This window comes from Artibeus jamaicensis, unplaced genomic scaffold (genome assembly GCF_021234435.1).
Source record: "Artibeus jamaicensis isolate MK-2021 breed Jamaican fruit bat unplaced genomic scaffold, CSHL_Jam_final scaffold_614, whole genome shotgun sequence".
NCBI classification, from domain to species: Eukaryota; Metazoa; Chordata; class Mammalia; order Chiroptera; family Phyllostomidae; genus Artibeus; species Artibeus jamaicensis.
Window position 1 is genome coordinate 3623910 of NW_026522050.1, and position 23377 is coordinate 3647286.

Below are 23377 nucleotides of genomic sequence, written 5' to 3' on the forward strand. Positions count from 1 at the left end.
ACCCTGTCCTTGCTTAACCTCCCAGGGACCCCGCACAGGCCTTTGTGCCCCTCATTTCCCCAGGTGCAGCTGGGGGAGGAGGAGATGCAGGTCCCCCAACCCACCAGCTGCCTCACACATGAGCTGAGAGCAGCCCAGGGCCTGGGGAGGGCACCAGGGGCCAGACGCTGACCCCTGAGGGCCCCTGAAGACGGGTGAGGGCCGTGCCCCCCATGGAGGTGCTGGATGAGAATATTTAGGATTTTCTCTCAGCAGCTTTCGAGTGTGCACTATGGTATTAACTGTAATTGCCACACTGAGCATTGGGTCCCCACAACCTGTTCATCTCGCAGCTGAACGTTTTCACCCTTTGACCGAGGGCTCCTGACCTCCTCTGCTCCTCAGCCCGTTAACCACCATCTCACTCTGAGAGTCTGGCTGTTTTAGATTCTGCATCTGAGTGAGGCCACACAGTATTTGTCTTTCTCTGACTTAGTTCCCTTAGCACGACGCCCTCCCAAGTCATCACAATGGCAGGATGTCTTTCTTTTCTCGTGGCTGAACCCTTGGTCCGCATTTGTCTGCTGATGGACACTAGAGCTGTGTCCGCATCGGGGCTACGGGAGAGGCGCAGCCGCAAGCATGGGAGCACGGGTGCCTCTCCAGGACCAGGCTTTCGTTTCCTCTGGCCCCAGAATGGGGTTGCCAGGCAGCCCAGCAGCTGCATTTGAACTTCCAAGGATCCTCCGTGCCGCTCTCCGCAGTGGCCGCACCAGTTCACATCCCCCCCCCCCCCCCCCCGGCAGTGCACCAGGGCTCCCCTCCCCCCACGTGCTGGCCGACTCTCATTGCCTCTCGTTTGGTCTTTTTTATGGAAACCATTCTGACCGGCGGGAGGTCACAATGGTTCCTCACACTGTGTGTGTTTTGGCCTGCATGTCTCCAACGCTGATTGTTTTCCTGCACCTGCTGGCCACGTGTGTGTGGTCTTCGGGAAAATGTCTACTCTGTTCCTGTGCCCATTTTTAAATCAGATTGTTCGCTTTTTTTTTTCCCCTGCTGTTCAGTTGTATGAGTTCCTTATCCTTTCCGGATCCTGACCTCTTACCAGGTATATGGTTTGCAAACACTTCCTACCATTCCACAGGTTCCCTTTTCACTCTGTTGGTTCTCTGGCTGAGCAGAAGCTTTTGACTTGGACGGCGCCGCCCCACTCGTTACTAATTGCTTCTGTTGCCTGGGTTTTGGGTGTCATAGCCATGAAACCGTCACCAACTCCAACCTCGAGGAGCTTCTGCCCTGTGTTTTCCTTTAAAAAAAAATATGTTTAGGGAGAAGGGGGAGGGAAAAAGAGAGGGAGAGAAACATTGGTGTGTGAGAGAATCCACCAGCTGCCTCTCACGTGCCCCAAACCAGGGACCTGACCCGCAACCCAGGCACGTGCCCGGACTGGGAATCGAACCAGCGACCTTTCAGTACACAGGTCGGTGCCCAGTCCCCTGAGCCACACCAGCCGGGGACCCCCCCATATTTTCCTTAAGGAGTTTTATGGTTTCAGATCTTATGTTTAGTACTTTAATCCATGTTTTTGGCATAAGTCTATATATTTCTCCAGGGCCAAGTCATACTTGGGAACCTAGCAGATGCCATGCAGTTATGTCATTCAGAGGCATTTGCAGCGGACAGCAGTGCCTCCTCCCCTGGCCACTTTCTGACCCACATCTGCCAGAGGGGGAGGGTGCTGGCATGGCCTCCTCCACCCCCGGGGTTTTCTGGTTTATTTTTTTTTCACCCATCCCTCCCCCTTTGGCAACCATCAGTATATATCTTTGTATCTTGGTGCAAAAGGGTTATTTCCTCCGAGAGGTGGCCTCCTCCACCCTTTGCCCCTGTGTGAACACAGTGGGCGCAGGGGCGTCGGCAGTGACCTCCAGCCTCGGCTGCCAGTCGCACCCCTCTGCTCTGCCCCCCACCACACACACACACAGGCTCTGGTGCAGGTTGGAGGATGCCACAGTGAAAAGGGCTTAGGCAGTTTTGCTCACAGCATCACCAGTTGTCCTGGCAACCAAAGCTTATATTCCCGGTACCAAGGAGAACCCAGAGGCCCCCTCAGTCGTCGTTCTGAGCCCTGGGTGCCTACCCCACCAATATTAGCTACAAACTGTTAGACCAAGACAAAATGTCAGCCCATCAGAAAGATACACAGTTGACCCTTGTAGACACAGGGACTAGGGCATGCCGATGCCCTTGCAGTCAAAAGTCCCCCAAAATGTCAGTCATCTGCAGTATCCTCAGGGGATGGGTTCCAAGACTCCCACAGGTACCCCAGTCCATGGAGGCTCACATCCCTGATGTAAAATGATGCAAAACCAGGGATTCAGCGGGCTCTCTGCATCTGGGAATTCCCAACCCAGGATAGAAAATACTGTTTTCCATCTTCAGTGGGTTGAATCCTCCAATGAGAAACCCCAAAATATAGAGGGCCCACCGTATGTTTACTGAAAAAGCAAAATCCCCTCGCCCCTTAAGTTCACACCCCTGTTGCTCAAGGGTCCACTGTACTCAGGGTCCCCAGAGTGCGTTTCCGAACCAGCACACCAGCTGCGTCTGGAAGCCTGTGAGAAATGCAGCTCTCCAGCCTGCGGAGTTCCCAGTCTGGCCGCTCTACCCTGTTTGACGCTCTACCCTGAAGCATAATCTTGGCCTGATTTCATCTGCCTCAGGTTGTGAAATCAGCTTTTAGGAGCAGGGATTTTTATCCCAAATAGATATGGAGTCATTTGTAGAAAACTCGATGCTGTCAAAAGAGCTTGAGTTTATTTCAGTAAAACATGGGGGGGGGGGGGCAGTAACAAGCAAGCCACCCAGCCAGGCCCCTAGTGAATGGTAGTGCCCTGTTACGAACTCCAGTGCCCCTCCATCCCTTTTGCCCCTCAACATCCCCAACCTGGGACAGCGGGAAGACCACCTGCCACAGACAGGGCCAATCCCTCAGCCCTGAAGGCGGCCTCTTTGTGCAGACGTTGGTGGCCCATTGCTTGAAGGCTGCTTATGGTCACCCTGTCACCCCGAGGTAGCGTCTCCAACTCTGTGAGCTCAAGGTTTAATGTTCAAGGATGGGTGGCTGGAAGCCCGTTATCCTCACTGTTGTTCCAAGCCTATCAGGCGCAGATGTGGGCCCCCGCGGGAGCAGCAGACAAAGGCTGTGGGTGTTTGCCCCTGTCCCTCCCCTTCCCCGCCCCTCCGAGCCCGGAGCCCACGAGTTGACAGTGACAGAGCCTTGGGCAGCGACGGAGTCCCGGGGAAGGGTCAGGCACGGTGGCCGCGGGCTTAGGGGCGGGGCGGGCCCCGCCTCTACACCGTCCTCTCCATCGGCCGGGGCGCCCCGCAGCCAATGGGGGCCTGGGCGCTGCGCCGGGATTGGAGCGCTGGGCGGGCGGCGGGCCGGGACGGGGGCGGACGGCCGGCGAGCCGCCGGCGCGGTTATAAGGGAGGAAAGTTCTGCGCTGAAGGGAGAGCCGAACGGCACACGCTCTTACGGGGGTGGCAGCAGCGAAGCGGGGCCGCAGAGGAGCGAGTGGCGGCGGAGGGAGCTCCGGAGAGCACCACCTCGCTGCCCTCCGTGTCTCGCGGGGGTCTCGGAAAGGTCCCCGGTGCCCGAGGACTTGTGCACGCAGCCATGGGCGGTGTCGGGGAGCCCAGCGGGGAGCCGGGGCCGCGCGAAGGGCCCGCGCGGCTTGGGGAGCCGCTGCCCACCTTTTACTGGGAGCAGATCCGCCTGCACAACCAGCCGGGCGACCGGTGGCTGGTCATCGAGAGCCGCGTCTACGACATCAGCCGCTGGGCACTGCGGCACCCGGGGGGCAGTCTCCCCCTCGGCCACTTCGGCGCTGAGGACGCCACGGTAAGGAAACCCGCCGCTGGCGGGGTGGAGCCTGACGCTCGCTGGGGCCCGGTGGTGGGCATTGTACCCTGGTTCTCCTGCGGGGCCTAAGTGCCCTCCCTAGCTGACCCTTAACCTCCTGGCCGGTGACCCTGAGTTGAGCTGGACTGGCAGGGGACTGATGAGGGGTCAGGGGGCTGTCCCCGCATGGAAGTCCACACAGCAGGCCGTGGACCAGGGTTGGGCTGGTGCCGGGCTGTGCTGGAGGAAGGGGCTGTGCTGTGTGTCATGGCGGAAAGAGCCTGCCCTAGAAGAGGGTCCCCGGTGCTGCTCTGAGACTCCTCCTCTCAGTTCTGGGTTTTCCCAGACCAGGCCCCTCATGCTGGTGCCAGGGATGGGGCCGAGACCCTAGGGGCTGGGCAAGGATGTGCTGTCAGGGGGCGGGGGGGGGGGGGGGTGCTGGGCAGCAAAGGCTGAGCCCGGCCCAGAGGTATGCAGGCTTACCCCAGAGCTGCTGTAAATGTCAGTCAGTGAGGGGCAGTGACTCACCTCTTCTGGGCTGGCAGCTGCCTGTGGGAGAACTTTGCCAGCCAGGCTGGGTGGGCCTCTTTGGGAAGCACAATCACCCCAGGAACAGGCTGGGCCCTGGGGACCCCGACTTCCCCTTCCGGGCTCATGTCTAGACATATCTTGGCCAAGGAGGTGTGGGGCCTGGTCCAAGTGAGACCATCTGGCTGGAGCCCAGTGGCAGAGCAGCCAGCTCCTCATGAGCCAACTGCTCATGAGCCCCGTTCCCGGGTCCCCCATGGCGGGCGTAGGAGCTGGGGCCCTGATGCTCTGTCCTTGTCCATCCGTAATAACAGGTGAGGTATTACGCACTGAGGACTGGGAAGGTCTTGCAGGGCTCAGGCAGCAAAAGAGATGGTGTGCTGTCCCGAGAGGGTCAGTATTCCTGTGACCAGGCCACGTGGCCCCTGCCCACTGCCTTCTCCCGTGGGTTGAGCGCTCTTCACAGGACTCTTTCAAAGCAAAGATTTCCAGCCTCTTTTGTCCCACTGGGCACGTAATCTGCTATCATTCTTTGGAGCACCAAAATATATGGGTTTTGCTGATCTGACAAAAAGTAGCTATAATTTTGATTCATTCACACCAGACAACTGTTGTTGTGGTGGCCGTTGTTATTTTTTTACTTGACAATCTAAGGGAAAAGAGGTCAGTGTTCCTGACTAAGTAGCCAGATATTGTGTGTTTCAAAGATTCTCACGGCACACCAGTGGAAAATCACTGTTGTAGAGAAAAGAGGCCTTTTTTCCCCCACTTCCACCCCAGGACGCTAAGGGGTGAGGGTCAGAAGTCTCCTAAAACTCTGGACACTGACAGAAAGCCTTGTACTTAGGTGCCGAGGGGCTTGGTGGTGGCCACAGATTTGAAGCTGACCATGGCCCGATGAGTGTGTGACCCTGTACAGGCCTGGAAGTGTGCCAGCGCTGCCCATGTCTGTGCACGTTGCACTCGTGTGCACGTTGCACTCGTGTGCACGTTCGTCAGGGTCTGGGGATACGAGGTGCCACAGCCGCCCCCCAGCCTGGCTCGCTCCTCAAGGATCCTGTGGATGCCTTCTCTGGCCTTGTTCAACCCCTGATCCGTAAGACAGGCTGGGGGCAGCCAAGGAGAAGGCAACAGAGTGGTCATTTATTTATTTAAAGATTTTATTTGTTTACTTTTAGAGAGAGGGGAAGGGAGAGAGAAAAAGAGGGAGAGGTACATCAGTGTGTAAGAGAGACATCGATCAGTTGCCTTTCACACTCTCCCCACAACTGAGGACCTGGCCTGCAACCCAGGCATATGCCCAGACTGGGAATCGAACCCGTGACCTTCGGTTCTCAGACCAGCACTCAATCTACTGAGCCACACTAGCCAGGGCCAGAGAGCATTTATTAACTGCATTTTCCTTCTTGCTCCCCAGAGAGAGAAGAACCCCATCCTAATGTTAGCTCTTGACCCTGAGAATTCCATCTGACAGCTTTCTTATAGATTCCTCCCCAGTGAAGTTCTGCTTCTTGTTTCCCTGTCTGTTCCCTGGGGCTGGGTCATGGCTCAGCCATTGGAGGCCCTGAGTGACTTCCAACCAGGCATGTCATTCCTTTGAGCCTCAGTTTCCTCATCTGTAAGGTGGGGAGAGCTGGGCCAGCCCGCAGTCTGGCTGGGAACAGCCCTGGGCCTCCCAGGGCTGCCCCGTCGTTGCTCCGGGGCAGTGTACACTGCTGGCTGATACGCGTGGGTGGGCCCTGCAGACTGGACAGCCCACCGGGACAGCCATGGCACGGCCACCCCTTCGCTGAGTGACCTTGCCTGGTTCCACCTGTGTTGGTAACAGGATAGAGTTGCCTTAAGCCATCTCTTAGCTTCCCTCCAGGCCCCAAACATTGGGCTGGAGTTGCTGGAATACCTGGTCTGTTTAGGCCAAAGGGGTTATGACATGGTTGGGGTTGGGGGACCCCAGTCTTTGTCCATAATGTTCCCACCAGGCAGTCCGGGGTTGGAGCCTCCCAGTGCCCTGTGTGGTCGAGCCCGGACCCTGGCCTCCTGTCCCGGGTCCTGGAGCACAGGTGGGGGCGAGGCCCCCATCTAGCCAGAGTGGTGCCCCTGAAGCCGCCTCCACCAGCCCTGGCTGCCTATCAGCTGTTTCCATGTCCAGGCAGCAGAAGCCTTCCTGCCAGGAAATTCCCAGAGTTCCTGTGCCATGAGGTCAGCCTGCGGCCATCCTGGGATACAAAGTGGGTCCCCCGGGGAGAAGGCTCTGGGCCCTGGGCCAGGCTCCTCTAAGAGTCGTAGGCAGCCTGAGCCAGCCAGGGAGGGGCACGGCCTGGCCACAGCCAGGGACCACGTGTCATGTCCCAGGACGTCACGGTGCTCCACAGTCAGAAGTGCGCCAGAGCCAGCCCCCCCGCCCCCCAGCACCCGCTATGGCTCGGAAGCCGGATTGATAGACAGTCTCTCTTTTAATCCTCTCCCCACTTTGCAGATGAGGGAACGGGCCCGAGAGAAGCAAGGTGAGTTGAAATTAAAAGTTAGATCTGGCGTTTGAACCCACAGCATATGTTCCTCACCATATGCTACACTGTGATTTAGCTGCTTATTCCGTTCACTCATTCTTTTGTAAAAACAGATTTTATTTATTATTTTTAGAGAGAGGGGAACATCAATGTGTGGTTGCCTCTCATGCATCCCCTACTGGGGACCTGGCCTGCAACCCAGACATGTGCCCTGACTAGGAATCGAACAGGCAACCCTTTGGTTCAAAAGCCGGCACTCAATCCACTGAGCCACACAAGCCAGGGCCCATTCATTCATTCTTCAATTACTGAATTATTAAACCTATCAGTAGATATGCAGTGAGCATATCCTAAGTGCCAGACTCTGTTCTCACCTCTAAAGATATAGCTTGAACCACACACACCTCTGCGAGGAGGGATTTCCTTGGTGGGTGGACTGGCTGGAGCACAGGCTCCGAGGTGGGAGCTGGGGAAACGCAGGGCAGATCCTGAGGCTCTGGAGTGAGGGTGGGACCCAGAGGGTGCTGGCCATGAACTTGGAGGACCTGGATCCAGGGCCCGCACACGGTCTCCTTCCATTCACCCAATGATGTGTGACCTGTCTGCCCTCCTTAGGCACTTCCTACAGTGCCCCGCCCCCAGGCCCCTTCCCAGCATTTCTGCCATGGCCTGTTCCCTCCCTAGGGGAGGGATCGGAGTCTCGGGCACAGGGCAGGACCACAGTGTGCAGAGGTGTGGGTGCTGGCAGCCCTCCTGTGTCTTCCCAAGGGTCCTGACCTGTCACAGGCTTCTCATGGAATAGCTGAGAACTGAGCCTAGTGGTGGAGAGAGGACCAGGAGCCAGAGGGCCTGGCCACCCTGGGGCCATAGCTGGGTCAGCAACACTTGCAAGGCCAGGGTGCTGGGTGGAGAAGGCTCTGGCACACGTGTCAGCCTATCACCAGGGACCAGCAGTGCTGGGGAGATGGGACAGCCTCCTAAGGGCATTGGTCCTTAAGCTGGGCTCTGCATCACCAGCAGTTAGCTGTGCCACGTCCAGAGATGTGTGTCCTTTGGTCTCTTTGTACCTCAGTTTCCACATCTGTAAAATGGGGTTACCGATAGCGCTTGCCTGTTGGCCTCCTGTGAGAAGTGCAGGGGAGAGGACGGGAAGGAACCTCTGAGTGCCAAGCCCGAGTTCCTGCTCTGCCTTCCGGCCCTGGACGGGGTGGGGGAGGGAGAAACGCCCAGGGTGTCCGAGGAGGCATGTCCCCACCTCCACAGCCCACTGCCACCTGCTCAGCACAGGTTTGGAAGCAGACCGAGACCACCCCAGCGGCCCTGCCCCACCCTCTTTCTGATCTGGAACGTTCCAGAATCTTTGGAGAGTGGCCAGAAATTCTCCCCACCCCCACTGTATCTCATTCATCAGCCTCAGGTTGGCCAGGACGTGACCTGCAGGATACACTGTCCCACAGCCTGTCACTGTCACCCCTGGGACCCACCCTTCTAGGGCACTACATCTGAGTGGACTCAGGAGGCGGCACATCAGGCCGGGGCTGGGCGAGGGCCTCGCTGGGCGCCGGGTCCCGTCTGCGTGCACCACCTGCACAGACTGGGTGCCCCCAGAGGCCCACGAGAGGGGCACTTGTGGTTCCTGGTTTACTGGTGAGAAAACACAGAACAGAAGGGGGGGTGACCTTTGTGGCTCTGTGGCCCAGCTCATAAGTGGCGGCTCAGCTTCCATCCCCGACAGGCTGGCTCCAGCACCGCCCTCCACCCCTATGCTGCCCCTTAACCAGCTGCTAAGGGGAGCTCAGGGCTGGGGGCAGGTTTGCAGGGACCCAGGCAGAGCTGGGTGGTTGCTGTACCCTGGAGTGGGGCGTGGGCATCACAGAAGATGGGCCCTGGTTGCTCTTTTTATTGTTATGGTTCTATCCTGCTAGGACCAGGGTTTTAATCCCAGCTCTGCCCCTGCCAACTCCAGCTGGGGCAGGGTCCGCACCACCCTGAGCCTCTGTTCCCTCCCAGTGGGATGACTCAGCCCTGCCTCAGGGGCTGCGGAGCCTCGCTCTCTGCTCTCCTATGCTCCCTCACACCCACTCTGCGGGCCCTGCCCCAAGGACACTGTCCTGCACACAGCCTGTCACTGCCACCAGCGGCATCTGTTTGGGGCATAGCTTTGACGCCAGCGTCACTCCCCACTTCGTTCCAAGGCCCAGAGCCTCCTTCAGCCTGTTAGGTGAGGGATGGGCACAGTGTTCGCACACAGACCCCTGCAAGGACGGTTTTGAGGTCACCAGTGGTAGGTGATGGGGGTCTCCTGCAGTGCCCTGAAACTCAATGAGTGTGGCCAGGAAACCCCAGGACCACCCTCCTGTCCCCCCACAGCACAGTCTCACATCAGCCAGGTCCTTGGCTGTTTGGGATGGTGACCAGCCTCACAGTGAGGACCACGCCCGCCCTCGACAGAGGAGGTCCACTGCCTCCCCTCTGGCCCAAGCGTGGCCGCTCTGGGGCTACTGCCCTGTGTTCACAAGCACAGTTGTACAGGCAGACTGGGTGTTCTGATCCAGCCTCCATGAAAATGGAGCTGTATAAGTGGCTTGACCGCTCCGAGTCTTCTGCCAGGCCCCTGGGTCCTTAAGTGGAGGCCCGGAGAGGACTGGGTCACATGGCCCCAGCCAGTGTTCCAGGAAAAGCTGTTTGCTAGTGCATCAGGACTTGGGCTGAGGCCAGGGACCCACCTTGCCGGCTCTGAGAGCCAGAAGCACAGGCTCAGCAGCACCCGCCCAGCCCCAGGAGCCGCCCTGCTCAACAAGGACCCGCTGAGCCCCGGCCCCGGGCCCCTGAACAGCCACATCTCAAAGCACGCTCCCTCAGTGAACCCCCAGGCCTGGCCTGGGTGAATGAGGACCAGGGCGAAAGGAGGCAGGGAAGCCGAGCTGGGGGTCCCACAGCACCGCAGCTCGAGGGTCCGCAGTCCCAGAGCGCCCAGGAGTCAGCTGGGCACTGGGGTGACCCCCGAGCAGACACAAGGTGGGAGAGAGAAAGGACTGGGAGGCAGGAAATCCTGGGCTGGTACCCACTGCACTTGCGTCCTGCTCTGTGAGTGTGCGCGCCTGCCGTGTGCGTCTGAGTGTTCTCTCTGGCTCTGGCTGTGCGTGTTTCTGCGTGTGTGCCTGTGTCCCAGTCCTGGTGCTGAGGTGGGGGGTGGGTGTGCCCGCGTGTGGGGAGGCACACGCTTCAGACGCTGGCTGCATCTCTGTGACAGGTGTGCCCCTCTGGGTCCTTGTGAGTGTGCCCGTGTGCCTGTGTACGTGAGCTTCAGGTGCTGCGTGCTGCCGGGGGACGTTCACGGGAAAGGACGGGGACTCAGGGTCAACCTTCAGAAGGAAAGGAATTCCCACACGGGCTGCAGCAGAGATGAACCTTGAAGACATGCTAAGTGACAAGTCAGTCACAAAAGGACAAATATCGTATGCTCTCTCTTCTGTGAGGTCCCTGGAGTAGTCACTTAGCAGAATGGTGGGTGCCACAGGCAGAGACAGTGGGGAGTTAGTGTTTCCTGGGGGCGGAGCTCAGGGTGGGCAGAGGAAAGAGTTCCAGAGCTGGTGGTGATGGTCTCGCAGCTTAGTGAATAAATACACTTAATGCCACTGAATTGCACACTGAGAAATAGTTAAAATGGTAAATTCGATGCATGTTTTACTGCAGTGAAAAAATTAAGGAAAAGGTCCTCTCTCCAGAGCTGGCCCATGCCTTTCTCTCTGCTCTCTGAGTTTAGGAAACTGGCGACCAGGGCAGCAGCGGGCACTGGCAGCTCCTCCCGGGCTTACCCCCTGCATCTGCCCACAAGGCCCCTTTTTCCCTGACTTCCCAGGGAGCTCACAGCAGCCCCGCTTGGCTCGCTTCTGTCACTGTGGCTTTTACTTCTCAGTGAGTTCCTGCGGCCCGGTGTGGGCCACTCCTTTCCTACCACACTTCTAGGGAGACAAAGCAGAGAGTTCACCGCCCAGGCTCTCCTGGTGCTGCTTCTGCCCTATGCGCTTCCTTTGTCTCACGGTCCCCAGCTTTAATAAATGTACTCTCGGAATCACCTGGACTCGTGTTGTGAAATCTCTCTGCACGAAGTCAAGAACTCATGCGCATCGGCAGACCTATTCCGGCCTGGTTCCCACCCCTTCCCCTCCCCACCTCCAAAATGAAAAAGTTAAAGGGGAAAAAAAAAAAGCCTTAGCAGTCCCAGCCAAACAGACTCACTCAGGGTTACGAGTGGGGTAAGCTGAGGCCCAAGAGCTATCTTCCCCCCTAGCTCCCTGCCAGTGACAGTCAGGGCCCTGCTGGGGCCAGCCCTCCCTCCAGCCCCTCCATCCAGGGTCATCTAGGAGAGGTCTGCACTCAGTAGCTCACACAGCTCCCTCTTCTGTTCGGAATCCCAGGGAGGGGTCCCAGGTTAGCTTTCCCCAGGGCCTAGTTTACTCCAGAAATCTCTCCCTCCACCCCCTTCCCCCACCCTCACCGCCATGGCCAGTAAGAGAGCAGGCATCCTGCAGGTGTGGCCTCTGAGTAGAGCCCATGCATGTCCTTCCCCTGGGACTGGGATGTCTGGCCATAAGTACAGGGGCCCGGCTGTCACTTGTGTTTGAACACTCATCAGAAGGTAGTAGGCTCATTAGTGAGAAAACAATAGGAGACCCCTGTTCTCAGTCAACCTTCTTCAAAGGTACTTCCTTTAGCAGCCAGCTGCCACCTACCCAGGGCACATGGGGACAGCACCACTCTAGTCACTGCTCTCTCAGCTCAGACCGCTGGGTGGCTGTGGCCAGCTCCTTAAAGTCTCTGCAAGTCCAAGGATAAAAATCAGCTGAAGAACGGTGAATAGTAATGAAGCACACATTGAGACTAGATCGAGAAGAGTAAGCGAGCCCCCGATGTGAAGTTCAAATTTACTAACACTTCGGAAATGCCCAGGCCGCTTCCTGACTGGTGTCTTTTTCCAGTCCTTCATCGTTCTTCTTGCTGTTTTCTTCCTCGAACCCCTTCACCCCTGCTATCACAGAGAATGCTAGATTATTTATTTAATTTCCTCTCTAAAAAATATATGCTTTCCGCTCCTGCTTTTAAAATAAACTGTTTCAGAATCTTCCTTACAAATGCCCAAGATCTCCGTCTATGTGTCCCTCACTGACTTTTTTCCTCTCAGTGGCCCGGTGGCCCCCGAGTACAGGTTTCCCACCCATGTCCCTCTACTCCGTGCTTGTGTTGTGAAGCGGGGACAATGTGGCAGTTTGACCCAGGCCTTATTCTGCATGCAGTAGAAAAGCATACAAGTTCCAGAAAGCTTTCCAGATTGCTATTTTTGGGAAAAGTTGAACCCAGCCATGAAAGGAACCAAGAGTCTTCCAGAGAGACCTTTCTGCAAATCCAGGTTTTTATGCACCCAGCCAGGTTTGGAGAAGGGCCCCCTGTGCTGGGCGAAGCAGCTGGGGAGGACCAGGGCAGGCTCCTGGTCCAGGTTGACCCACGTGGTGCTATTTCCATGACTGCTGACCAACCAGCTCACTGTCCCTCCATCTCTCTTGTCTGCTCCGCCCTCCCATCAACAGTCCTTCCACCTTGTCTACTGCCTCTAGGTGCTGCCAGCTGTCTGTCTGTCTGTCTGCCCACCTGACTATCTGCTCTTCCTCAGGATGCTTTCCATGCCTTCCACCGGGACCTCAGTTTTGTACGCAAGTTCCTGCAGCCCCTGCTGATCGGACAGCTGGCCCCAGAGGAGCCCCGCCGGGACGAATCCCAGAATGTGAGCAGGGCCCCGGCAGAGGCTGAGCCGTCTCTGGAGGGCCCTGGGGGTGGGCAGGTGGAGGGAGGGGCCTGGCTGGTACCTGCTCCGACAGCATTACCCCCAGGGGCCCCGGCCAGGGCTGCTCTGCCATTCCTTCCTTGGCAGGCAGGCAGCTGTAGGGAGAGCTGTGGGCACGCCTGCCAGAAGCCCATGGCCCCTGCAGAGCTAGCTGGGTCAGCACTTGTCCCCAGGCAATGCCCTCCCAGCTCTGGGCCCAGCCCCCCAATCTACAATGAGGATTTTGACGAGCTGTGCTTTAAGGGTTTTGCCCACTCTGCCTTTTTCTGCTTCTCACGTACTGCCCCCCCACCCCCGCTTTTGCAGGGAAGCCTTTGCCACCAGGCAGCAATCCAGGTCCCTCCCCAAGCCAAGTGCTCTTGTCCCTCTGACCCCTCTGGTTATACCCTTTGGGCTGGGTGTGGGAGGAATGGCTGCAGGGGTTTTCTGCAGCAACTGGGACTTTGCTCCCTCGCCTGACCGGCCACTCACCATGGCAGGTCCAGCTGGTCCAGGACTTCCGAGCCCTGCATCAGGCAGCCAAGGACATGAAGCTGTTCGAGCCCAACCATACCTTCTACATCTTGGTGTGGGGCCAAATCCTGGGCATGGAGGTGCTCGCCTGGCTCATCATCTACCTCTTTGGCTCCGGTTGGGTGCCCAGCACCGTTGCCACCCTCTTCTTGGCTATCTCCCAGGTGACCCCAGCGCCATCTTACAGCCCGAAACTGCCCGACAGACAGACGCCTGTGAACATTCTGGGTGCATTTGCCAAATGAGTGAATGAATGAATGAATGAATGACCAGCCAGGGGCCCCCTGAGGTGTGAACCTGAGGGTCAAGCTGTATTTTAAATAAGCCGAGGAAGCTTCTTGCTGGACCCTGGATGAGCACAGGGCATGGAGCCAGAGGGCTGCTGCCCCGCAGCTCCGAGTTTTGCGGGTCCCCAGACCTCCCCAAAACTGGTATTCTGGAAAAGAGGAAGCTGGTGTCCAGGGCCCTAAAATGGAGCATTCGCTGTGGGAGGGCCTGGTGAGCGGGGGATGTGGGGCTTCCTGGGGTCCTAGGCAGCCAGCGCCGTCCCCTGTGGCCGGAGCCAGGGGTCAAGGCTCTGAAGCCCGTCTCTCCCCCCAGATGCACAGCTGGTTTATGGAGCACGACCTGGGCCACTCCTCTGTTTTCAAGAAGTCCGAGTGGAACAGCCTGGCCCAGCAATTTGTGATGGGACATCTGAAGGTGAGGGTGGGGTGCGTGGTGGGCATTGAGGGGCTGAGTTGGGGAGCCGCACTGGGACCGCCCACATGTACAGGCACGGAGGGGTGGACATGTCCTGGCCCTGCTCCTGAGAACCCCCATCCCCCGCAGGGCTTCTCTTCCCACTGGTGGAACTTCCGCCACTTCCAGCACCACGCCAAGCCCAACGTCTTCTGCAAGGACCCAGATGTGGCTGCAGCACCCATCTTCCTCTTGGGGGAGATCTCTGTTGAGGTTCGTGGGGAGCACAGCAACACACACAGGCTGGAGTTGCAGCTGAGTGGGGACTGGTGGCTCCTGGGGCCCAACTATGGCCCAGCCCTAGCCCCCAACCAAGCCCCCCACTCTAGTTCCAGGCTGGGCCCCCACCCCAGAGGCACCCCTCCCCCCCTTCCAGTCTGCTGGTGATGATGAGCCCGCTTGCTAGAATCTGGGGTTGCCTCTGCCCTGTGGTCCCAGCCAGGCCCCAGCCCCTGCCCAGGTGGAAGGGTTCCGGAGAGCTGCCCTGCTCAGCCACCGTCTGTCTCTGCAGTACGGCAGGAAGAAACGAAGATACCTACCCTACAACCACCAGCACCTGTACTTCTTCCTGAGTGAGTGTCCCTTTGTCCCCACAATGGTGAGGACATGGCTGGGGTGGGGACCGTGCCTGAGCCTGCACTGTCTGCCCCATGCCTGCCGACACAGGGCAGCTTCCAGAACCTGTTGGGGAAGGGGCACTTGTTGGCCATCCCTCAGCACCAGCACCTCTCCCAGACCCTGCTCTGCCGTCCCGGCTGCTCTCTCCGCCCAGGGTGCCTTAAGACCAGAGGTGGCCACAGCCCTGCCTGGAGCTCTCAGCATTTCTTCCTGCCCTCACATCACAGTGGTCCAGAGCTCGAGAGCATTTGAGCAATCACTGGGGTAGACAGGGCGAGGACTCGAGGAGTATGGCCAAAGGGGACAGGATGGGGACATGCAGGGCTGGCCCCGAACTGCTGTGGGGACAGGGGAGGCAGTGAGGCAAAGGTCAGCCCGGCAGGCTCAAATGCTGAAGAAAGAATGTGGACCAGGCCTGGAGGGTGATGGGGATTCATCCCAGCTGACCAGGCTCAGCACCCAGTCCCACTGGTGTCCCCAGAGTAACAGAGACCCGCCCCCGCCCCACCTGCCCCACCCCCGATCCAGTGCCTGAGCCCTCGCGTGCCTTCCTTGCAGTTGGCGCGCCGCTGCTCACCCTGGTCAACTTCGAGGTGGATAATCTGATCCACATGTTGGTGTGGAGGCAGTGGAGGGTGAGTGGGCCCTGCTCCAGTCCCCTAGGTATACAGCCATGGTGGCAAGAGGCGGGGGCGTCAGGGAGCAGCCCCTGTCCACGAATGCAAACAGGTGTGTGTGCATGCAGCAGTGAGGTACATGTGTGCAGGGGGAGAGCGAATGTGTCCCCAGGCCCCGGCATGGTGTCCTTCCTGGGCGTGGGGGTCTGCTGGGCTGACTCTGGCATTAGTCTCCCACGCAGGGGTTCCCTCATCTCAGCCCCGCCATGGCACCTTCGCTTCCATGCTCAGCCGGCAGGGCAAAGCCCCTGCCCCTTTACCTGGCTGAGAAAACCAAGGCCCAGAGGGGGCAGTGAGCTCTCCAGGGCTCTGAGGCACATCAGACGGAAGGCACGGATGACCTTGGCCGCCCCTTCCGGCTGCTCTGAGACCCATGTGCCCCACTCTCTGCAGGACTTGTTCTGGGCCGCCAGCTTCTACTCGCGCTTCTTCTTGTCCTACCTCCCCTTCTACAGCTTTTCTGGGGTGCTGCTCCTCTATGTGGCTGTCAGGTATGGCAGTTCAGAATGGCAGGGGTGGGGAGCCACACACAGGCAGCCGGGGGCCTGGCCATGGCCCTCCACCCTCAGAGCCTCCCTGGGCTGTAGGGGGATCAGATGACACGAGAGTGGTGGGCTCTGTGGAACAGTGGGTGGGCTGCTCTGGGCTCGGCAGGGCAGGGAGCCTGCCCCTCCCAGTGGGGGCCTCCAGTGGGGGAGGGTTTGCCACAATCCCCCTGCACAGATGAGGAAGCCAAGGCCCGGGTCCCGTCTCAGTGGTGAGTCAGACATGGCAGTGCCTGAGCCTCCCCACAGGGTCCTGGAGAGCCACTGGTTCGTGTGGGTCACACAGATGAGCCACATCCCCAAGGACATGGGCTATGAGAAGCACCGGGACTGGTTCAGCTCTCAGGTGGGTAGCAGGGGTGGCCAGAGGGGCACCTCCTGAGGTGGGTGAGGTCCCAGTCGAGAGGGAAAGGGCCCTGATGGGGCTGCCAGGTTCAGGGGCTGCTGCAGGCCCAGGGCTTGGAGCCAGCCTGTGCCCTCACCCATGCCCTCCCCTGCCCCTGGCAGCTGGCAACCACCTGCAATGTGGAGTCCTCACTCATCTTGGACTGGTTCACCGGGCACCTCAACTTCCAGATCGAGCACCAGTGAGTGTAGGCCCTGGGGCCCAGCGGGTGGCAGTGAGTCTTTTTCTGGGGAGGTTGAGATGGGAGCCCTGGGTCCCCTGGGGGTCTGCGAGGTGAGGGGTGATGGTCCCCCTGGCACCCCCACACCAGGCATCAGCACACGCTCTCCCTCCCGCCCCAGTCTCTTCCCCACAATGCCCCGGCACAACTACCACAGGGTTGCACCGCTGGTCCAGGCGCTGTGTGCCAAGCACGGGCTTGTCTACGACGTGAAGCCCTTATTCACCGCCCTAGGGGACATCGTTAGGTAAGGGGTCATGGCGGCCCCCCTGGGTCCCCTGGCCACCCTGGCTCCCATCGGCCCCCTCTCTGAGCCCACGCTGGTCTCTCTTGAAGTGCTGACACGTGAGGCCTTTCCCGTCAGCCTGTCTGTCCTGAGCCTGTGGCCTCCTTCCCTCCCTCCGTTTCCTGAGTTCACTTACCCCATCTCCCCTGGGCCCACCAGTGAGGAAAACAGGCTGAGATCCTGCCTGCTGCCTGGCCTGGCGTGGAGACCAGAAAACAAGCAGTTAAAATAAGTCCGTTACAGAAAATGCGGGAAAGGGAGAAGTGCTTTGGCAAGAAACGAGGCTATAAAACCCACGGGTGGAGCCCAGAGAGTGGCTGGGGAGTGCCAAGCAGGGACTACGGTTTTAATCCTAGGGTGGCAGGTGGCTGGTATTGAAGGGAGAAGTGAGCAGAGCCGGGAGCAGAGGAGAGGGGTGGCCAGGGAGACAGACGTCTGGGGGAAGGGTATTCTGGGCAAGAAAACTGCAGTGCAAAAGCCCCGAGGCAGGTGCTGGTGTGTGCGAGAGCCGTGAAGGAGTGGAGCGGAGGAATCGGAGCAGAGGAATTGGATTCTGGGAAGATGCTCTGACCACTCCGACGGGGCAAGAGCCAAAGCAGACGGAGCGGAGCGGTGGGGCCTGCAGTGGCCCTGGCTGGGATGACGGGCTTGGCCCAGGGGCAGCCTTGGCAGTGGGAACAGGGGTCAGCTTCTCCAGCCAGAGCTCTCCTGCCTTTGCGCCTTGACGCCTGCTGTTCCCTTTACTTGGCCACCCTTCCTTCCATCCCGGTGTTTGAACTCCTCTTCTCCTTCATGACCCTTCCCAGCCCCATCCTCCGGGCCTCAGGCGCTCGGCCTGGCCCTGTTACACCGCCTGGCCCAGGGTTTCCTAACAAGTCGTTGACATTTCTGGCTCCTCTGCCTGACTGTGCCGGGCTACTTGTGGACAGGGGCCAGGCCTTACAAATCTCTGGGTCATGGGGCCCAGCAGAAGGAGGCAACAGACAGAACTGGGGGAAGGAGGGACAGGCCCACCCCGGCTCCTGCCTGGACTTGGCCTTGGCTCTGCCCCTCCCCCAATCTAGATTCCAGTCCAGATCTAGATTCCACTCCAGTTTACCAGAAGGTAGCCTCATGCCCCAGTCCACCTCTTCAGCCCCGCCCAGCCACTTGCCTCGGGGGAAGGGGACTCCCAGCTTTCATCTTGGGGGATAGGGGTGGATGTCTTATAGTAGCATCCTCAACACCCACCCCCACCCCCCCCTCCAGGACCCTGAAGAAGTCTGGCAACAGCTGGCTGGAAACCTACCTCCAACAGTGAAGGCAGTGCCTAGGGCTGCCACAGACAGACCTGACAGCCCCCCACCCCCGGCCTGGGGGGCCCTGCCGACCCCTGGTCCTGCCATCTTCTCCTCGGCCCTCTTGTCTGTCTGCTCGGTAGCCCCAAGGCCACAGTTGTCGGCCCAACAGGACAGGGGCTCGGGTGATGGTACACAAAGCCACACAATGAGCATGGCATGTTTTCTGGAAGCAAAAACTTAGGGAAAACTGTTATTTTTCTATAAAAACAAACCCAGATATATTATGGAATAAAGTATTGAACTTGCATGAATTTTTTAAAAGACTTAATTTCTTTATTTTTAGAGACAGGGGAAGGGAGGGCGAAGGGGAGAGAGAATCATCGGTCCGTTGCCTCTCGCCCACACCCCAGTCAGGGACCAAACCCGCAACCCAGGCACGTGCTGGACCATGAATGGAACCTGTGGCCTTTCACTTTGTGGGACGACGCCCAGCCAACTGAGCCACACCAGTCAGGGCTGAACTTGCATAAATTTTGGAGCTGGAGTCTGCCAAGATCCATGAGTTTAGGCCCTTGGGCCACGATGGTGTTGGGGGGTGGGGGGATGGTGGCATTTGGAGTTCCCCTCTGCTCTGGGTCACATCCACCGAGGGCCTGCCTTGCCCCTTCCTGGTTTTCACCTGCTCACCAGCAGCCCTGAGTGCTCACATGGGCTCGCCTCACTTTAATCCTGAGGCATAGTGGGATGGCACTGGTGTAGCAGGTGAGGGCCCAGGGCCGAGAGCCACGTCTGCAGGTGGCCCCACGGCACAGGACAGAGGAGCCAGTGTGTCCTCCACCTGCACTGGGCTCCACCCACAGCCTCTGTGATGAGGGGCCTCAGAGGGCCGTGGGCAGTGGGCCACCTGCTGCCTCAGCGTCACACTGGTCACTGCACCAGTGGGGGCGCAGCTTGACTGCACTCAGTCACCCCCAGGCTCTCCCCGTGCCTGCCTGCAGTCGCCTCTGTGCCTGAGCTGGGCGGCTGCGACGGGCCGTTCCTGTCCCTGGAGCCCCGGCTTGCCTGTGCCCTGAGGCAGGCACTGCCCTTCCCTGAGTCCCAGGCTCCTCATCTGGAAAATGGGTACGGTAGGCCTCAGACCCTGGTCACGATGGTTCTGTGGAGGGCTTCCCGTTGTCCCCTGGGGCTTCCTGAAGGTAGGAGGAGGGACAGAGGGCTGGGCTGCTGGACCCCAGCGAGGCCAGTACCCACACGCCAGCAGCGTCAAGCTGAGGTGAAGGTCCCACGTGAAGAAGTGTGAGGAATTTCAAGTAAACACGAAAATGCTGAGCTAGCATGTCAGAGGGCCTTTCTGGAATGGGGGCCGGAGCCTCCCCACCAGCCACAGGATTGTCCCCCACTCTTCGTTAGGGCCCCCGTAGCCCCTGACTGGATGTCCTTCAGAAAGCAGAAGGCACGCAGTTGACCTCCCTGAGGGGAGTGTGTCGCCTTTGGTGATGGGAGATAAAACGGGGTTTCTTGGAAGGCTCTTGGCAGTAGGCCCAGCAACAGAGCTGAGAAACGTGTTTACATATTTTATACACATAGTTCCAAGCCCTGGGATGTCACCTGCTCTGGCTTGGGACAAGTCCTTGGTTATTTCTGAGCTTGTCTGCTCCCTGAAAGGTGTTTCTGTCTTGAGAGCAAATTCCTTACGTCCAGGCAGGACCCACACTCAGGGACCCTGCATAGGCTGTTCCCTCTGCTGGGAGTCCCCCTTCCAGTGTCCACCAGTGGAAACCCTGCTGACTCCTGGTGCCACGTGGGCCCTTAGATGGCATTCCCTCTACCCCCCGCCTGGGCAGATGGTCAGTACATTTTCTGCACTGGCTTTGATGCTTTTGTCAGGGAGATACTAACACTCAGGACTCCAGGGTAGCATGTCGCCACCCAGCGACAATGCTGAGCCTGCATCGCCACTCGGAGGTCGCCCGGAGTATTGCATCACTGTGAGGCAGGCCATGCTCCATGCTGCCCCTGGTGGTGGTCGTGGACAGTACACCCTTCGTCTGCAAATGGGTAGTTGCCTAGTAACTTGTTCAAGACACTTGGAGAGACCCTCTGACCTCAAGTAGCCACCCCCAGCTATCTCCTCATTGCATAAAATTCTCCATGGGCTGGTCATCTTTGTCCTTGTCCCACTCTGTGCCCCATGCTAGAGCCCCTGGGGGACAGGGCACCACCTTTCTCATGAGCTGAGCTCTCCTTCACCTATCTGTAGGTTTCCTAGGCAGTCAGGGAGCAAGAACTTAGCAAACCTGTGCCGGATTTGTAAAGGGCGGAGGGAAGGGTCTGGGGGCGCCTCTAAGAAACCCCGTGTCCCTGCACTATGGTCTGCACAGTCTTGGGACCCTTACAAGAAACCCAAATCTGCCGAGGGAAGCCACGGCTCTACTGAGGGTCTCCCACGGGCTGACCCCGGCCGGTGGTGGCAAAGCAGTCCCACACTTACATACAAGGACCCATCTGGGGGGACTGGTGGGGGTGACAAACTTCTTTGAGAGGACAGGCCATGGCTCCTTCCCCAGTCCTTTCCCCACTACACCCCCACAGCACTAGGCTGCCCTGCTCAGCCTGTCCCTGCCCAAGCCCCCAGGGCCTGTGACTAGGGCACTGGGCTCCTGAACCACAGGATTTGGAGAAAAGATCTAAACGCCTTCAAAACTGAAGAACATTCATGACGGTGGAGAACAGGAGAGACATGAACTTTAAATCACGCATGCTGGGTGGCCACCTGCTCTGCTTCTGCGTGGCCAGTCGGGTTAGAACGTAACGTGCGGCCAGAGGAGCGCCCACATTCCTGAGGGGGGCTGTCTTCCCCCTCTGGGCTTCCACGTCTTCCCAGATAGTTGCAGGTGCCCCTGGGACGCACAGCTCGTCACCTCGATCGCAGGTGTGGGACCAGGGGCTCTTCGAGAGGCCGAGTCCTGTCCAGAGGGGCAGACCTCGCTGGCTAAGGTGCACCTGGGACAGCTGAGGAGTCTCGATGGGTCCCAGGCTGTCACCTGAGCAGCGGCAGATGAAGCCCAGCCCAGGTGGCTGCCACCTCTGCCCTGCCCCTTCTCACCAACGCCTCCTTTCCTGCCAGCGGACCCAGAGGGCTTCCAAGTGTCTTGCTGATGCCAGAGAAACCTGCCAGGCTACTGGCCACCAGGTCCACACACAGCCCAGATTACTCTGCAAGCCCCAACTAAGCCTGGCACCGTGCACACGCCCACACCCCCAACACTGACACACTGATCCTGCAGTGCTGGGTGAGGAGTCAGCACCCCACGTGCTTGCCCTGATCCAGCCACTGTCCCCGAGTGGCCTCGGGCCGGTCCTTTCCCCTCTGGTCTGTGTCCTGTGAATGGAAGCTTCAGGCCTTGGGATCACTCGGGGTCTTGCGTGTTAGGGTGTCACAACTTTGACAGGGAGTGGGGACCAGAACCCCACCATTCTGTGTGTGGAGCAAGTACCAATGAAGTGACAGGACGGTCAGTTAAGAGTGGGTATGGGTGTCCCCAGCTTTTTGACCCAACGGCAACACTTCAGGATGAGGTTGGAAGAAATCACTCAGAAGATGCAGGTGCCCACCGACCTGAGCCCTCGCAGGCACCGAGTCTACCTAGCTTGTTGGTTCTCCTCGGGTCCTGGGCTCGAGGGCCTCCAGTAGGTCTACAGGAAGGCAAGGCCAAGGGTTCACAGGTGTTGACAGGACAGCAGCCTTAAGGGCTGTGGCCCAACCTTTTCACTGTACAAATGGGGACACTGTGGCCCAGAGGGCCAGGAGGACTTGCCCAAGGCCACTCAGCAAGCCCCGGTGGGTCTCTGGCCTGGCTCAGGCTGCTTCTGCTCCTTGGTCCTGCTAGAGTCCCTGCACCCACTGGGGAATCAATCACCCGTATCCCAGCAAAGGCACCTGGCTACCCCTGCCGGCTATACTGAGGTCACGGGCCAAAGAGGGGGACAAGGGTCTACACTGGAGCTGGAGAAAGAGGCAAGGCCAGATGGGGGGCCCCTGAGGGACTCTGCTGGCTACACTGACCCTCTTGGCCCTTCCAGAGCTTGCCTCGCCGGACCTTCCCGCTGAGCCACCACAGAGGCAGGTGGTCACGGAGCAGCATGAGGCCAGAGCAAGTCCCCCTGTGCACCCCCTTGGATTTTTCCCAGGCTCGGTGGTCAAGAGCTCCCCTGCAGGACTGCCGCCTCGGACCGTCTCCATGACACTGCCTGTGAACTGGTGAGTCGTGGACGGGCTGGGACGGCGCGGGCTTCCCCATACTGTGGGGACCGAATGAGCCAGTACAGGGGCCCGGGGGCCCAGGGGGTGCAGATGGAAGCCTCGGTCTCCCGGGCTTTCCTCAGAAATTCTGAGATTCCCTTTTCCCCCAGGGCTGTGTATTAACCGAGAAGCTAGCAAAAAGAAGATGGCAGGAGCCAACTAACGTGAGGCTGTGGGCACACAGCTGGTCCCAGAATGAAGACAGAGACGGGGTTCATGTCAGAACCATGGCCTGTGGGGCCCCTCCTTGCTGCCCTCCCTTCACCTCCCTGGAGGCCTCTCGAAGCTCCAGGCAGTTTGGAGTTGGGTTTTGCTGAGCTACCCAGGGCACAGGAGGAAGGCGGGACAATGTATTTGGGTCAATTACCCAAAGTTCCTGGCCTGGAGCGCACTTGGGGGGGGGGGAGGCAGCAGGGGTAAGGGTGGCCACAGGGGAGGAGGGGGTAGGGAAGGGCAGCTCACCTCTCCACGCACAGCCCTGGCTTCGGCCCTTCCTCCACCCAGCACTGCCCCCCCGACCCCCCCTCCGCCTTAGCAGGCAGGAGAACAAGGCAGTCCACTCATCAAGGAAGTAAGAATAAAATTACTTCTCTTATTTCCAAAAAAACACAAAGGGCTGGGGGAGCAACAAGAGAGAAATTAAGATCAGTTCCCTAAGGATCCATCGGCCTCGGGAGGGACACGGCCCCTCGGGCCTGCGTGCTCTCAGCAGCAGGGTCGACGTTGCCACGGCGCTCGGTCTGCCACAGTGGGTACTGGGACCTCCTGGCCAGCCAGAGCTGGTGGACCGGACACCCTCCTCCAAAGGCCCCCACTCTGAGCTTGGCCCTGCCCTGTGCCGCCTCAGTGCTGAATACTGGTTAGTGGGTTAGGTTTCCAAATGCAGTGGCTCTGGGTCCCTGCCAGGGTGGAGGGCTCCCCCCACCCCCCACTCTCCTGTCCCCTCAGCTCCTGGCCTCCGGCCCCAAACCCTTCTCACTTGTACTTCCCACGCAACCCTCTTCAGGTCCCCCCAAATCCCCTGG

At 59.1% G+C, this 23377-nt stretch overlaps 1 protein-coding gene across 2 annotated transcripts; it reads left to right on the forward strand.

Moving 5' to 3' along the window:
- Nucleotides 1-3469: 3469 nt before the first annotated feature.
- FADS3 (fatty acid desaturase 3) lies at nucleotides 3470-18360 on the forward strand. Of its 2 annotated transcripts, XM_037137726.2 has the most exons (12): nucleotides 3470-3886; nucleotides 12593-12703; nucleotides 13243-13440; nucleotides 13877-13978; nucleotides 14108-14230; nucleotides 14529-14589; nucleotides 15194-15270; nucleotides 15706-15803; nucleotides 16107-16203; nucleotides 16365-16444; nucleotides 16605-16730; nucleotides 18018-18360. In XM_037137726.2, the coding sequence occupies exons 1-12, from the start codon at nucleotides 3662-3664 to the stop codon at nucleotides 18067-18069; spliced, it is 1350 nt and encodes a 449-aa protein (XP_036993621.2). In that variant the 5' UTR covers nucleotides 3470-3661; the 3' UTR covers nucleotides 18070-18360. The 2 variants fall into 2 exon arrangements, with proteins under 2 accessions (XP_036993621.2, XP_053515251.1); XM_053659276.1 differs by lacking the exon at nucleotides 16605-16730.
- The last annotated feature ends 5017 nt before the right edge of the window (nucleotides 18361-23377 follow it).

What these genes read in the sequence shown, in the direction of transcription:
- FADS3 (XM_037137726.2), top strand. Translation starts at nt 3,662, where the DNA reads ATGGGCGGTGTCGGGGAGCCCAGCGGGGAGCCGGGGCCGCGCGAAGGG. An exon ending in TTGTGATGGGACATCTGAAG is followed by an intron (nt 13,979 to 14,107) that starts GTGAGGGTGGGG and finishes CATCCCCCGCAG; the next exon opens with GGCTTCTCTTCCCACTGGTG. An exon ending in CTCCTCTATGTGGCTGTCAG is followed by an intron (nt 15,804 to 16,106) that starts GTATGGCAGTTC and finishes GCCTCCCCACAG; the next exon opens with GGTCCTGGAGAGCCACTGGT.